Consider the following 12,670-nt stretch of genomic DNA (forward strand, 5'->3'; position numbering starts at 1 on the left):
TCGTTGCGAAATTTTTGTCCCGATTTTAACCCCCCCCCCCCCCGCCTTAAAAAAATCCTGCGTACGCCACTACGAGATCGTTATTGCAATAATAATAATGATTACAATAATTATATCAATTACGATAGTGGTTTCTTATTAAAAGAGCTCTAGATTATCAGACTTGACACCCCTGGCGATACACAGTCATTACCCTGGCTTTAACATGACTGCCATTATGCCATTTTAGAATTCCGAGGATTTGATTCATGCTAGGTACCCATTTACTCCATTTGGTAGATTATGGCAAATGTTCATTAATATTTTGCCAAAGAAAATTACAGCCTTCCGTAACTAGAACCCCGAACCATAATTGATCAACAACCTGGTGATTTTAAATAGATGTCTAATATTCAAGGACATAAATATACAAGTAATCGATGATAAGAAATACAAATTTTCGCTCTTTGCTATTATCAAAATAATCAACATACCTGCACCTGCAAAAGTACTGTCTGCCATGTCCCAGAAGTTATGCTTATGATTTGTATGCTCTTGTCTTTGACAGACTAAAATCGTGACAGACGAAACGTTATATCGTATAATACAGTTTATACACAGTATACAGAGCGATATGGCACTGATTCTCATGTCCATAACAGAAAGCGACTGACAAATAAAAAGAGAACAAAGTCACACACACCCGAAGACACAGCGATCTGCCAACGAGAACGGTGGGGGCGTTTTTACATTTTGTGACGGTCAACCCTATTTTAACTGGGCTATTTCAGACCAGGTTTTTACTGAGGGGGGGGGGGGGGGGGGGGGGGTCAATTTGACTCCCCCCTAAGATCTCGGCCGTTTCACAGCCGATCGCCGCGAAAATTTGCATGCATGTCAAGTGAAATGTATAGAATACTATGGTAGTTTCAATTTTTTTGAAAAAAATCACTCATTTGCATATTTATGGTAATTTATGCAAATAAGGTCACAACATTATAATTTTTACCCATATATACAATTCATATTTAAGCATTCTTTTTCACTACATATATTTGTTAGACCATTTGGAATAAGAATACGACAACAAAAATTGGAAGAGCCAGGTTATTCCTTATTTTAGTTTATATAATTTCTTAAGTATTTCATTGTTTTTTTTAAAGTTATGTATTTTTTTATATTTCATTTCTAACTAAAATTAAACTATTTTGGCCCAAAAGCAACCACCTAAACTCCAAACAAGATCAAATAACCAATGTTTATCTCTTTTTAGGAAAAATGATATTTCTATATGTTTTGTACACAAATCACATCAAATGAGCGATTTTCGGGCTGACATGCAAACACAAAAGATCACGTGACTTTGTAACTATACGTCCGATTTAAAAAAAAAAAATGTTTTAAAAGATGCGTAAGACTCGAAAGAAAAAAGTCACGAAAGGAAAACTTAATATCTGCCGCGGCTCCGGACTAGTCTCTAAATTACTACAGGGGGGTCAAATTGCCCCCCCCCCCCCCAGTTAACATAGGGTTTAAAGCCTGGGGATATGAGCAGTGGCGCAGCCCGAGTTCATAGATTTATGGGCACTGAAATGATGGGGGGGGGGTGGTTATCCGGGGATCGATGTCCAGGCGGTACTCCAGATACGGTATGAAATTTGTTATCTTGGTTATGTTTGAGCTGTAGGTCCTGATGCTAATCTCAAACTACATGTTAATTTCAGTTTGTAGGCCACTTAAAAGGATTGGGAAACTTTTTCTCAGATTCTCAAAATAATCCTGGATTTAGCTCATGTTGCAATGATAATTATAACCTTTTAGTCAGTAAGGAACCCATGACTTTTACAAGCCGATCGCCTGTCTGATTTTCAAGATACGAAATCGAAATTCAAAAAATCGTTTTCCTAACGGTTTTCATAACACTACAGTCTATTGGGGAAAATGAGTATGGTAATACCGGTCAATCAAAGATTTTTTTTTTTTTTAATTCATTTTGAGGTACTTCATGATCATTTTAAGAATATACTAAACCTCACCCAAAAATAACTTTATTCATTAATAGAGATTTAGTATAATCTTGCCCATTTATCTACAAGATTCCCCATCAAAGTGTATGAGAGAGGCATAAAGCAAGAATAATGTACAGTTTCTCAGCACGCCATGGGCATCGCCATTTTCCTGATAATGTGACGTACTATGTGAAGTTTTTTATCAAATAAATGTATTAAAATTTATAGATGATTCTTTCCCAGGTGTGTGCGTTGATGAAGCATTTTATTCACCTGTTATTACATTAAATGTACTAAAATTTCCAGAACGCAAATTGCACTAATAAGTCGGTGAAGCTAACTATTTAGTCGACCGCTACCACAACTATCAAGCTGGGGTGAATGTTTCTCATTTATGAAATATATTTGACAACTGCTATAGTATACTAAAGTATTGTTTCCCTGTTATATCCTTTTAACCAATTATAATTTCTATATTTTCAGCTATGATTTTTCATCATTGAAAAGTAAAGGTTTTGTTACTGATTAAAAAAAAGTCTTTCCAACTAACGCTTGGTGCACAATACATGTATAACTTCAACTGGTACGTCACATGTTCAAGAAAATGACTGTACCCATGCCATGCTAAAAGGCATCACATCGTCATCTATATATCTCTTGTTCATTTCCGTAGGGAATATTGTACATCAAAGGGCAGGAATTATATCTCATTTTTCAGAATACCTACACTTATTCTTCGGGGTGAGGTTTCCTTTTAAGACAATTATTGTTTACATGGTACGAACAGATATCTATTTTTAGAGAAAGTTGAAATGTCTCTAATCCAAAATGATTTAATTACAATATCAAAAATTCCCATCAAAGTATAAACAAGCTGTTTTGTAAAACAGAATAGGCCTAAACGGATTTCAATAACAATAAAGACTATGTAGTTTCATTCATCGCTTAAATATAAACATAACGGGAAGTTTAAAACAAAAATCTGTATCTGGATATAGTATGTGGACCCTAAATGTACCCGAATTGTTTGCGTTTGTTCAGTGGTAATAATGCACGCATCCATATGAATCACATGGGATTGCAATTGCATGAACGTATTTAGTTAGGGGCCTATGAACTACTTCGAAAAGGGAATGCCTTCTATTTGAACCAGGAACATCGATGTGACTAATATCTGTTCACAGTTAGCGGTTATGTAGGGTAAAGTACGAGTTACTCTATTGTCTGAATTTCAATGACATGGGTGGTTTGAGATTAAAGCGACGGATGAACACCAAATAGTAATTGTGTCCATGCAGTTCACATTTGCACTGACACTGCCCTAGTAGAGAGAGAGAGAGAGAGAGAGATAGAGAGAGAGAGAGAGAGAGACAGAAAGAGAGAGAAAGAGAGAGAGAGAGAGATAGAGAGACAGAAAGAGACAGAAAGAGAGAGAAAAAAAGAGAGAGAGAGAGAGAGACACACACACACACACGCGCGCGTATGCGTGTCTTTATCGCGTCCGTGTGTGTGTGTGTGTGTGTGTGACTTTGCTTCTGCAAAAAGCGAATGCAATGTATCTCATTTGGTACATTCAATTCATTTTCTCACTCTGCTAATCTCAACATAATACATATTGTACTGAGGCATCACTTTGGCGCAAGTCGATTTTTGCACTCTCGCAAACAATGCTTTCTGTTCATCCAAGCGTGAACACATACCTCACAAAAATGATACCAAATGATTTGGGATAAAACACTCTTTCATAAGATGTATGATAAGTTACTCTTCATAATTTTTTTTTTTTTTAATAATTAGGAATTTTCTAGGTGTAAACATTTTTTTACTCACACGGTACTGCAGGCAGCTAGTGAAAACGATTTCGTTTACTAAAATAAGGGAAATGCAAGCATTACTTCAAACATTTAGATTTTTGTTATTCCTGGCTCATTTTGCCCGGTTGAGATGTCATATGAAAGGGCAAAACATGAACTGTCTAGAAATGTGACTTTCCCTTTGAAATCCAGATACCGTTTGCCAAATGACTTTTTGGTACCCTTTCTACAATTTTTTTTTAATCACTCATACCTGAAAAATGCATCATATCAGTTGCTTGAAATAAAAGAGGAGGATCTAAGCTTTACAAATATGTGTCATTTATTAATCATAATTGTGATTAAGTTATGATAAACCATCGATAACTCTCGGTTTCGTTTTTTTCTGGGACACACTGTATATTGTACGTGGCTAATAATGAGCAGGGTCCCTTTCTCTTACTGATTAATTTGATGCTTTCGGCATACGGAGACCATGGTATCACAAAGAATTATTTCCCCGCCATGCATGCCGCCATTGCGCAGATGGCTAGCTATTATGTTTGTTCAGAAGCGGACTCGATTCAATCATTATAGAAAATGCAGTAACGTGTATTCCAGATGAGGTTCACTTGTTAATCAAATGAAAATATCTCGCTAAATTAAAAAAGTAAAACATTTAAAACCTCCTAAATGTCATTGCAGCTTAACATTTCTTCTTCTTCCTCCCCAATAAATGAGATTCAAATTCTATTACATGTCGAATGAATAACATTGGAAAGATACGACAGCATGGTAGTGTCTGTTGATACATCATCGAACGGTCCTTATATTATATCGATTATGTTTAATATGTCATTTCTTATTGCAGAAAGCAAGGTTTTTGTCATAAATTATAAAAAACAAACAAGACATTATTCTGATTAATGAGATCCTGCAAATGTGTAATCAACTATCTTCAAAATGAGGAATCGGAGGCTTCATTATGCGAGATATTTTGTATTAGTCATACAAAAGGCCAAGTACCCGCATCTATCGTGTTTAGGAAATACGTATCAAAACCGAAACATGTACAGGGAAGTTGTATGTAATTGAGAATATATATTAATAAATTATGTTAATTTTATCGTATCATTTTTAGCTCTTTGTCTCATGATTGCTAGTCTGGTAGATATGCTGGTAGGGACTTTTCGAGTTGCATGTTCACCAGTGCACAGCGACGTATGCGGTGTTTTCTGAGCAGAGCGCATGCCACCCTGCTTCAAAAAAACGACCACAAACGTAGAAGTCCAGTAATGCTAGTGCAAATCGAGAAGTCCGCACGCGATTTCATATCAGAGTTCCTATCCCACATACACACACACACACACACAAACACAATAAAAAAATAAATACGTGTGCGCGCGCGTGTATGTGAGTGTGTGTGTGTGTGTGTGTGTGTTATTCTTTTTATCTGTTGGGTTGTTGATCTTGTAGAAACCGTAGGGTTAGCAGTCAGGCTAAGTATGATATATGCATAAACAGTTTGACTCAACAAGAAGCTAGGGATAGATCGTTCAATAACAGAATATGTATAAATATGATTGACTTCAGTTCATTACCGAAGCCACTCAACTAACGCATTCCAAGTCCAATTCGCTTTTTTTCAACATACAATTTCAATTGTGATAAATTGCATGTAAATGAGGATTTTTTTAATGTTTATCGTAGAATTCAGTCTCTTTTATGCCACATAATAATCTCACTGTGCATTATTGTATTAATCATGGAATAGATATACCAAAGACTTTCAGATGATCGAACTGTTAAAGGGTTTAACATGGAGCTAATCAAAACATGAATTTTGGCGTCAATTTGGGTCTTTTGTTATGTGCAAAATTATACATGAGACGAAGAAACGGCCATGAATAAAGGCAAACAAAGCAAGTTAAGTTTTTTGTGCAATGGGTCTGTATATTTCATTCAAATTAGACATACAGCTGAATAAATGCATACAGGTTCGATACATACATGTATGATAACTTAGCGTATAAAGTACACAAGATTGATTAAAGCTCGTGGAAGATTCCTGGCATAATTTACATTTACCACCTGTCAATAACAGTTTTAGAAGTGTCTTTTGTTTTCTAGATGTCATCAATTTTACGACTATGAATAATATGTTTCTTGTTTTTATTTATTGTAAGTTCATTTAATTTTCTCGACAATGTTGTCGTATTAAAAAGCTGTGTAGGCTATCTAGCCACTCACTATATTCTCAATTTTATATGAACATGAACTTTTTTATATTGTTGATATTTTTTTTTATATTGTGATCTGGAAAAGAAATACCATACAATACCATTACTTAGTAACAAGTAACTTATAAACAAAAAGATGAGTTGTGGTTTCATTTTCCTTATCAACAATCACAAGCCATCGTCCTATATCACTTTTGTCATGCTTCTCAAAAATCATGGAGAGATTAGTCTATGATCGTATATACAATTTTGTATCTAAACACCATATATTACATGATAATCAATTTGGATTTCGAACCCATTATTCTACTGACCATGCTTTAATATCTGTTCATGATATCATTGTTAATCCCTTGTATTCAAAACAGTTTATATTTGGTGTCTTTATGGACCTGAGTAAGGCGTTTGATACCATTGATTTTTCCATTCTCTTTAAGAAATTAGTTAATTATGGTATCAGAGGTATTGCATTGAATTGGATTAAGAGTTATTTTTCACAAAGGTACCAATTTACTGAATATAATGGATACAGTTCTACCAAATTACTGATTAAATCTGGAATTCCTCAAGGGTCAAATTTAGGCCCCCTATTTTTCCTTTTATATATAAATGACATATGCAACTCTTCTCATTCCTTAAAATTTGTACAATTTGCTGATGACACTTCTTTGCTCTTAAGCCATAATAACTAATACTCACTGATAGACCAGTTTAATGAACACATGAAGAATGTATCTCTGTGGTTAAAGGTAAATAAACTATCGCTTAATTTAGACAAAACCAAATGTATTCTTTTTAGAACAGCTCAGTGCAACAAAAGAGAATTGAAAAATCAAGTTCCACCATTATATATTGATCAAACAATTATTGAAAAAGTCTCAAATAATCAATTTTTAGGTATTCTCATAGATGAAACATTGTCTTGGAAATCCCATATTGCCATGATCTCTACAAAGATTAGTCAAACTACAGGATTATTGTCAAAGCTGAAGTATTATTTACCTGGAAATGTATTGTTTATGATTTATAATTCACTCATTCTCTCTTATTTGTCATATAACATCGTGTGGGCAAATACAAGTCATTCTAAGTTGAAACCCTTATTTTTACTTCAGAAGCGTTGTCTACAATATTGTACAAACTCTCATTATTTGGCCCATTCTAAACCTTTATTTAGACAGTTAAATACCCTCAATATTTATAGCCTAAATAAATATCAAAATGCTGTGTTTGTATTCAAATGTATTCAAGATAATGCACCATCATCTTTTGCCACTATGTTCCAAACTAACTCTAAAATTCATAAATATAATACTCGAAATAGTCTAAAGTTACACATTTGGAATATTGATAAACAGTACATGCAACAATCGGTAAGGTATACAGGGCCCACAGTATGGAATTCTCTTCCATCCTCTCTCACTCAATATGTTTACTTAAACTCATTCAAGAAAAATCTTAAAATATATCTTTTATCCCTTTAATTTGTTTTTATAGTTAAATACCTATTTTAAAATAATATATAATTTGTAAATTACCATAAGAGAGAAAGAAGGGGGAGGGGAAGTGGTGGGGGGGATGGTGGGGGTGGGGAGGGAGAGAGGCGTAGAACAAATACATGCGCAATACTCATTATTATGTTATTATATCTGTGTAATTATTTTATTCATTTGGACATCTGAATCAACAAGCTAACATAAGCTTCCTACAGGTGCTCCCTTTTTCTTCTACTCATTTTCACAGTTTTTTTAATTAATTTAAACACAATGCTCATGATTTGTATATTTTAAAATGTCTGTACTTTATCACATGTATATATTTGTATGTTTTTTAACGGTTTTTAAAGTCTTTTGAATTGAAAAATTGAATTGAACCTAGCTATGATTGGTAATCAAATTTATTTTAGATTTACATATTTATTTATTTATTTTTATTAAAAAACATATACATATACAAATTACCATGGGGGAAAAAGAATTTGCATGTTTGATAGCTTCCAGATTTGGGAAACCTTCAGCGAAAATGGTGAACATTCTGAGCCTAACTCGACAAATAGAATGTAACTAAGATTTTTTAATATTTCCAATATTCAGGCCTAGCCAAACAAATCAATTTATTAGACCCTTTTATGACTTCCATACGAAAAGTTGTCCAAGAGATGAAATATCTTTCTATTTAAAAGGTGGAATTATGTTCATCGATTCTTCTCAAATGGCATAATGAAATTGTGACATCAGGAGCAATGGAAACCGCCATTTAAAAGATTTGAGAATTCTTCAAAGGTATTCGTCAGTTAAAGCTTATCTGCACTAGTTTGGCCAGGAGGGATTAGACCACACAGCGAGGGCACTGACAGCTCTCAAATAACATAAGAAATAGAGGATCATGGGGGACCAACAGGCACCGATTGTGGAAGTTTTCTATATAGAGGGAGCAATTAGCTACAATTAGTACAGAGGGCCTTTAAAATAATGTAATCAACTATGCCTTTCAGTGATACCAGTATATTTATTTGACATGAAACTTCGGTAGCTTCGAAGAACAATAAAAAAAACTGCCAAAATTATAAGAAATCAACCAATAATTGTTACATTTCAGTGACATCAACTCGTCCTCTAAGAGTATCCCTGGAAAATCACTGTAGGTATTCTTCAGCAATATGCCCCAATTCGACATCCGCCAAGGCATCACTGAGCTCCCTCACCTGGTCCTTGCCGGGAGTCTTTTTGCTCCATGCAGATAGCATATTCTTGGTGCCTTTTGAAGATACTTTGCCATCAACTCGATTTGTAGCAAGAAACAAGTTCACCTTGGATTGTTGAAAACCAAGACGTAATCCCAGAGCCGCAAGATTCTCGTCGTCACCCACAGCGTCCCCTATCTTGTTCAACTTCATCTCCATCAAATTTGTCATCCTGCCTGGTTTGATAATAACAACAATAATAACGATGATAATGATAACCATAATCATAATAATACTAATACATGTTGTAGTAATGATACTCATAAATAAGTAATACTATTAATGACAATAGTGGGTTCTTATTATATAGGTTAGGTTTGTCCGACTTGACTCCCCTGACGCTACACACGTATTACTCTCGCTTTAACATGACTGCTATTACGCCGCCCTATAATTTTCGAGGATTCAATTCCTGCCAAGTACCCATTTAAATCACTTTGGTCGAGTATGGCAAATTTTCATTAATAATTAATTAATGTATTGCCAAAGAAAATTACCGCCGCGGCGTGACTAAAACCCAACACCATAAGTGATCAACAGTCCGGTGATTTTGAAGAGATGTCCAATATTCAGGGACATAAATATACAAGTAATCGATGATTAATAATTACAAATTTTCGCTATTTGCTATTATCAATACAAATCAACATACCTGAACTGGTAGTACTACTGTCTGCTATGGCTTAGAAGTTATGTTTATGATAGGTGTGCTCTTGTCTTTGCCAGACTGAAATCGTGACAGACGAAACGTTATATCGTATAATACAGTTTATACACAGTATACAGAGCGATATGGCGTTGATTCTCGAGTCCACAAAGAAAGCAAATGGCAAAAGACAACACAGACCCATTCACCACGGCGAAGACTCAGCGATCTGCCAACGGAGACGATGGCGGAGGGGGGGGGGGGGTTGCTCCATCTTGGGAAGGTTTAAGGGCAGGGGTAGGAGCGGTGGCATAGCCCGACTCTAAAGATTAAGGGGGCGCTGGAACGATGAGGGGGCGGACTGGTCTTACTCGGAAAATGAAATCTGAGTTTATAAGGGCATAGCTTAGATTAAGGTACCGGGCTGATACACCCATCATTATCGACTTTTTTTTTTTGGCGGTGACGGGGGGGGGGGGGGGGGGGGGGAGGGGGAGGCAAGGACCTTTTGCCCCTCCCGATCCACAACTTGTTGGCCGGAAAATTGCAACTGATATCCCCCTCCTTTTCATTTTTTCTTCCTCTTTTTGTCTTCCCTTTATCTATTTTTTCCTTTTCTTTCTTCTCTCTTATTCTTTGATAGGAGGGGGAGGCAAGGCCCTTTCGACCACCCCCCCCCCCCCCATCTCCTTTTTTTCCCCCATTTCTTTTCTTCTTTGTCTTCTTTCTTTCCCTTTCTCTCCTCTTTCCCTTTCCCTTCTTTTCCTTCTCTCTCTCTCTCTCTCTCTCTCTCTCTCTTTTTGCAGAGAGGGAAGGGGGAGACCCGCTCGGCCTCCCCCCTGGATCCGCGCCTGGTTCACCGACAAATTTCATTCCAAATGTGCCAGGAGACTGGAAAAAATTATCGCTTCTCTTCTGTAAAATCAGAATGTGCGTTGCTTGTCTGCCACGCTCAGACCACTGTAATTGTATGAATTGTACGCACACACTTGCATGCGGGCACGTATTCAATCCAATGACCGGGTAATAGTATATCTGTAAAGCGCTTAGAGATAGTTTCATTAAGAGCTACATAAAAGCGGAATATTATTATTATTATAGTGTGACCAACTCGGTGCTCTCTACACATTACATTATTAAAGTCAGCAATACCTCTTCATGGGTGTTATCAGAGGTAGTTATCAATGGCTCTGTGAACTGTCTTCGAATAGCGCCACCTCTTAATTCATTTGCAATATAGTAAATTGTAGTAAATTATTAAAGCTGTTATTGACCCAATATGTAAACCACTATGCTATGTATTTAATTTATCACTTAGTGCCGGTAAATTCCCAGATAAAATGAAATTAGCAAGAATAACCCAATTTTTTTCTCCAAAAGTGGAGTAAAGGAACAAGTTAGCAATTACACACCTATCTCAGTAGTCTTTGTTTTCTCCAAGATTCTAGAACGTATCATTTACAACAAAACCTATACAAATTTGTCGTTTTGTAAATCAATTTGGCTTGTGGAAAGACCACTCAGCTCAACTCTCACTCTGAAGATAATTCACTCGCTATCGGTGTATTCATTGATCTGTCAAAGGCCTTTGTTGACAGTTTCTAGCTACCTTAGTAATCGTCGTCAATGTACTAGTTATAATTCTTAACTGTCTGACTTTATAGGAATTACTTGCGGGGTCCCCCCATAGTTCATTGTGAGGCCCCTTACTTTGCATACTGTCTGTAAATTATATTTTAATATCGATCATCCAACAAGAGGAAATAAAGGACACGGTGAAGTTGCAATAGTACCTTACTAAAGTTGAAGGTGTTTTTTTTATTTAAAAAATACATGTAAGCTTTAAGGTACTATGTCCCATTTGAAAGATAATACTAATTTAGAACTTCCCTCAAAATAAGGAGGCGTGAAAATGTCTTTAAGTGGGAAAATAACGACTATTAGTTGTCGAATCGACTTAAGAGCTATAGAGCCAGTAAGTAATAGTCTGATTTCAGACCATTGTACCTAATTGTCGTACGTTGTATGCTGCACAAAGATTCAATCAGTTTAATTGTGGCCATTACAAGAAGTGGGTTATTGATGTAGACAAATGCTCATGTACCCTTTACAGCTCATTTTATGTTTGTTATTATTAAAGAAAACAAAAAGCCAGTCAGTCACTCAATAGTGTCTGACAGTGAAGTCTAGGAAGTACACGGGTTTCCTTGCATAATTTGAATATTACTACACTGATAACGTTTAAATCTCACAGATAGGACATACATGACATATTCATGATTCCTGCAAAGTTCTACAGAACTTGATGTTAGCTGCAAAGGGGACATAGTACCTTTAAAGGGTCCCTGTGCATAGTTTATGTATTAGCGCTTTGTATATACAATTTATAAACAAAAGAAATAGACAGCTATAACTAAAATAATATATACATGGTAATACCAATTTATATGGAAATTCAATGATTTAGGACAATATTATATGACGTTGTTATACAGGGACAAAGTATAGAATTTACCAATCACAGACAAGCTATTGCTGAAGAGTAAAAACAAAACCTTATGTCCACCAGAGTCATTTATATACAGAGTTTGGCCTAGCCGTTTCTTGTTGGGCACAATATGGCGAATACCACCCTTTTGTTGGGCAAGCACAAAGCGCAATAATACACATCATGTTATCACCAACTGAAAGCAAGTAAACGTCTAATGCTCGTAGATGTATTTAAAATAATATTGTTATAATGGTCGCCGCCCACATGCTACAGACGTATTTTGCTTAGTGCTAGACAACAACATACACATGTGCAAGGAGAATGGCATGCTGTGTGTATCTATTTTCATTTCGACAGTATTGATCTCAATGTAGGATAGCCTTAGCCTTTCAATGAAAAATGAGACCCTTAAAATGCATTTTATAAACTCAGTTATTGCTTTGTAATTTTCATTATGCTAATTAAAACAAGATGTTTGTATTGACTTTCTCTTTTTCACCACTAAACATCGACAATTGTATGCTAATTTGTTTTGCTTTATTTTTGTTTTTCTCTTTACTGTTATGGTAGTATTTTATATTGTGTTAAAACGCGTTCCTCTTTTGCATTTATTGTCACGCTTTTAATTTGTAACCGTTAGTGTCTGACAATGTATTACATGTATTTGTAATGTAAGAAATAACAAGGCATATTAGCCTTCTTATCCAACAAAATTTATCGTGCAAAGTCTTTTTTAACCATCATTTATTAATTGAATTATACTTATAAA

General features: G+C 35.5%; 1 protein-coding gene across 2 annotated transcripts in view; it reads right to left on the bottom strand.

Annotated features, from left to right (window-relative positions):
• Positions 1-5,713: 5,713 nt before the first annotated feature.
• Positions 5,714-12,670, bottom strand: part of LOC105445398 — a 31,848-nt gene continuing 24,891 nt past the window's right edge. The window contains exon 5 of one of the 2 annotated variants that reach the window (XR_004062610.1): positions 5,714-5,872. Coding sequence is in view for 1 of the 2 variants with exons in the window: in XM_030977662.1 (XP_030833522.1) it covers positions 8,657-8,940 (284 nt within the window). In the remaining variant the exon portion in view is untranslated. Of the gene's footprint in view, positions 5,873-7,928; positions 8,941-12,670 lie in introns of those variants that run through there. The other variant, XM_030977662.1, reaches the window with a different exon arrangement.

The sequence above is a fragment of the Strongylocentrotus purpuratus genome, unplaced genomic scaffold (genome assembly GCF_000002235.5).
Source record: "Strongylocentrotus purpuratus isolate Spur 01 unplaced genomic scaffold, Spur_5.0 spur5_scaffold_1, whole genome shotgun sequence".
Taxonomy (NCBI): Eukaryota; Metazoa; Echinodermata; class Echinoidea; order Camarodonta; family Strongylocentrotidae; genus Strongylocentrotus; species Strongylocentrotus purpuratus.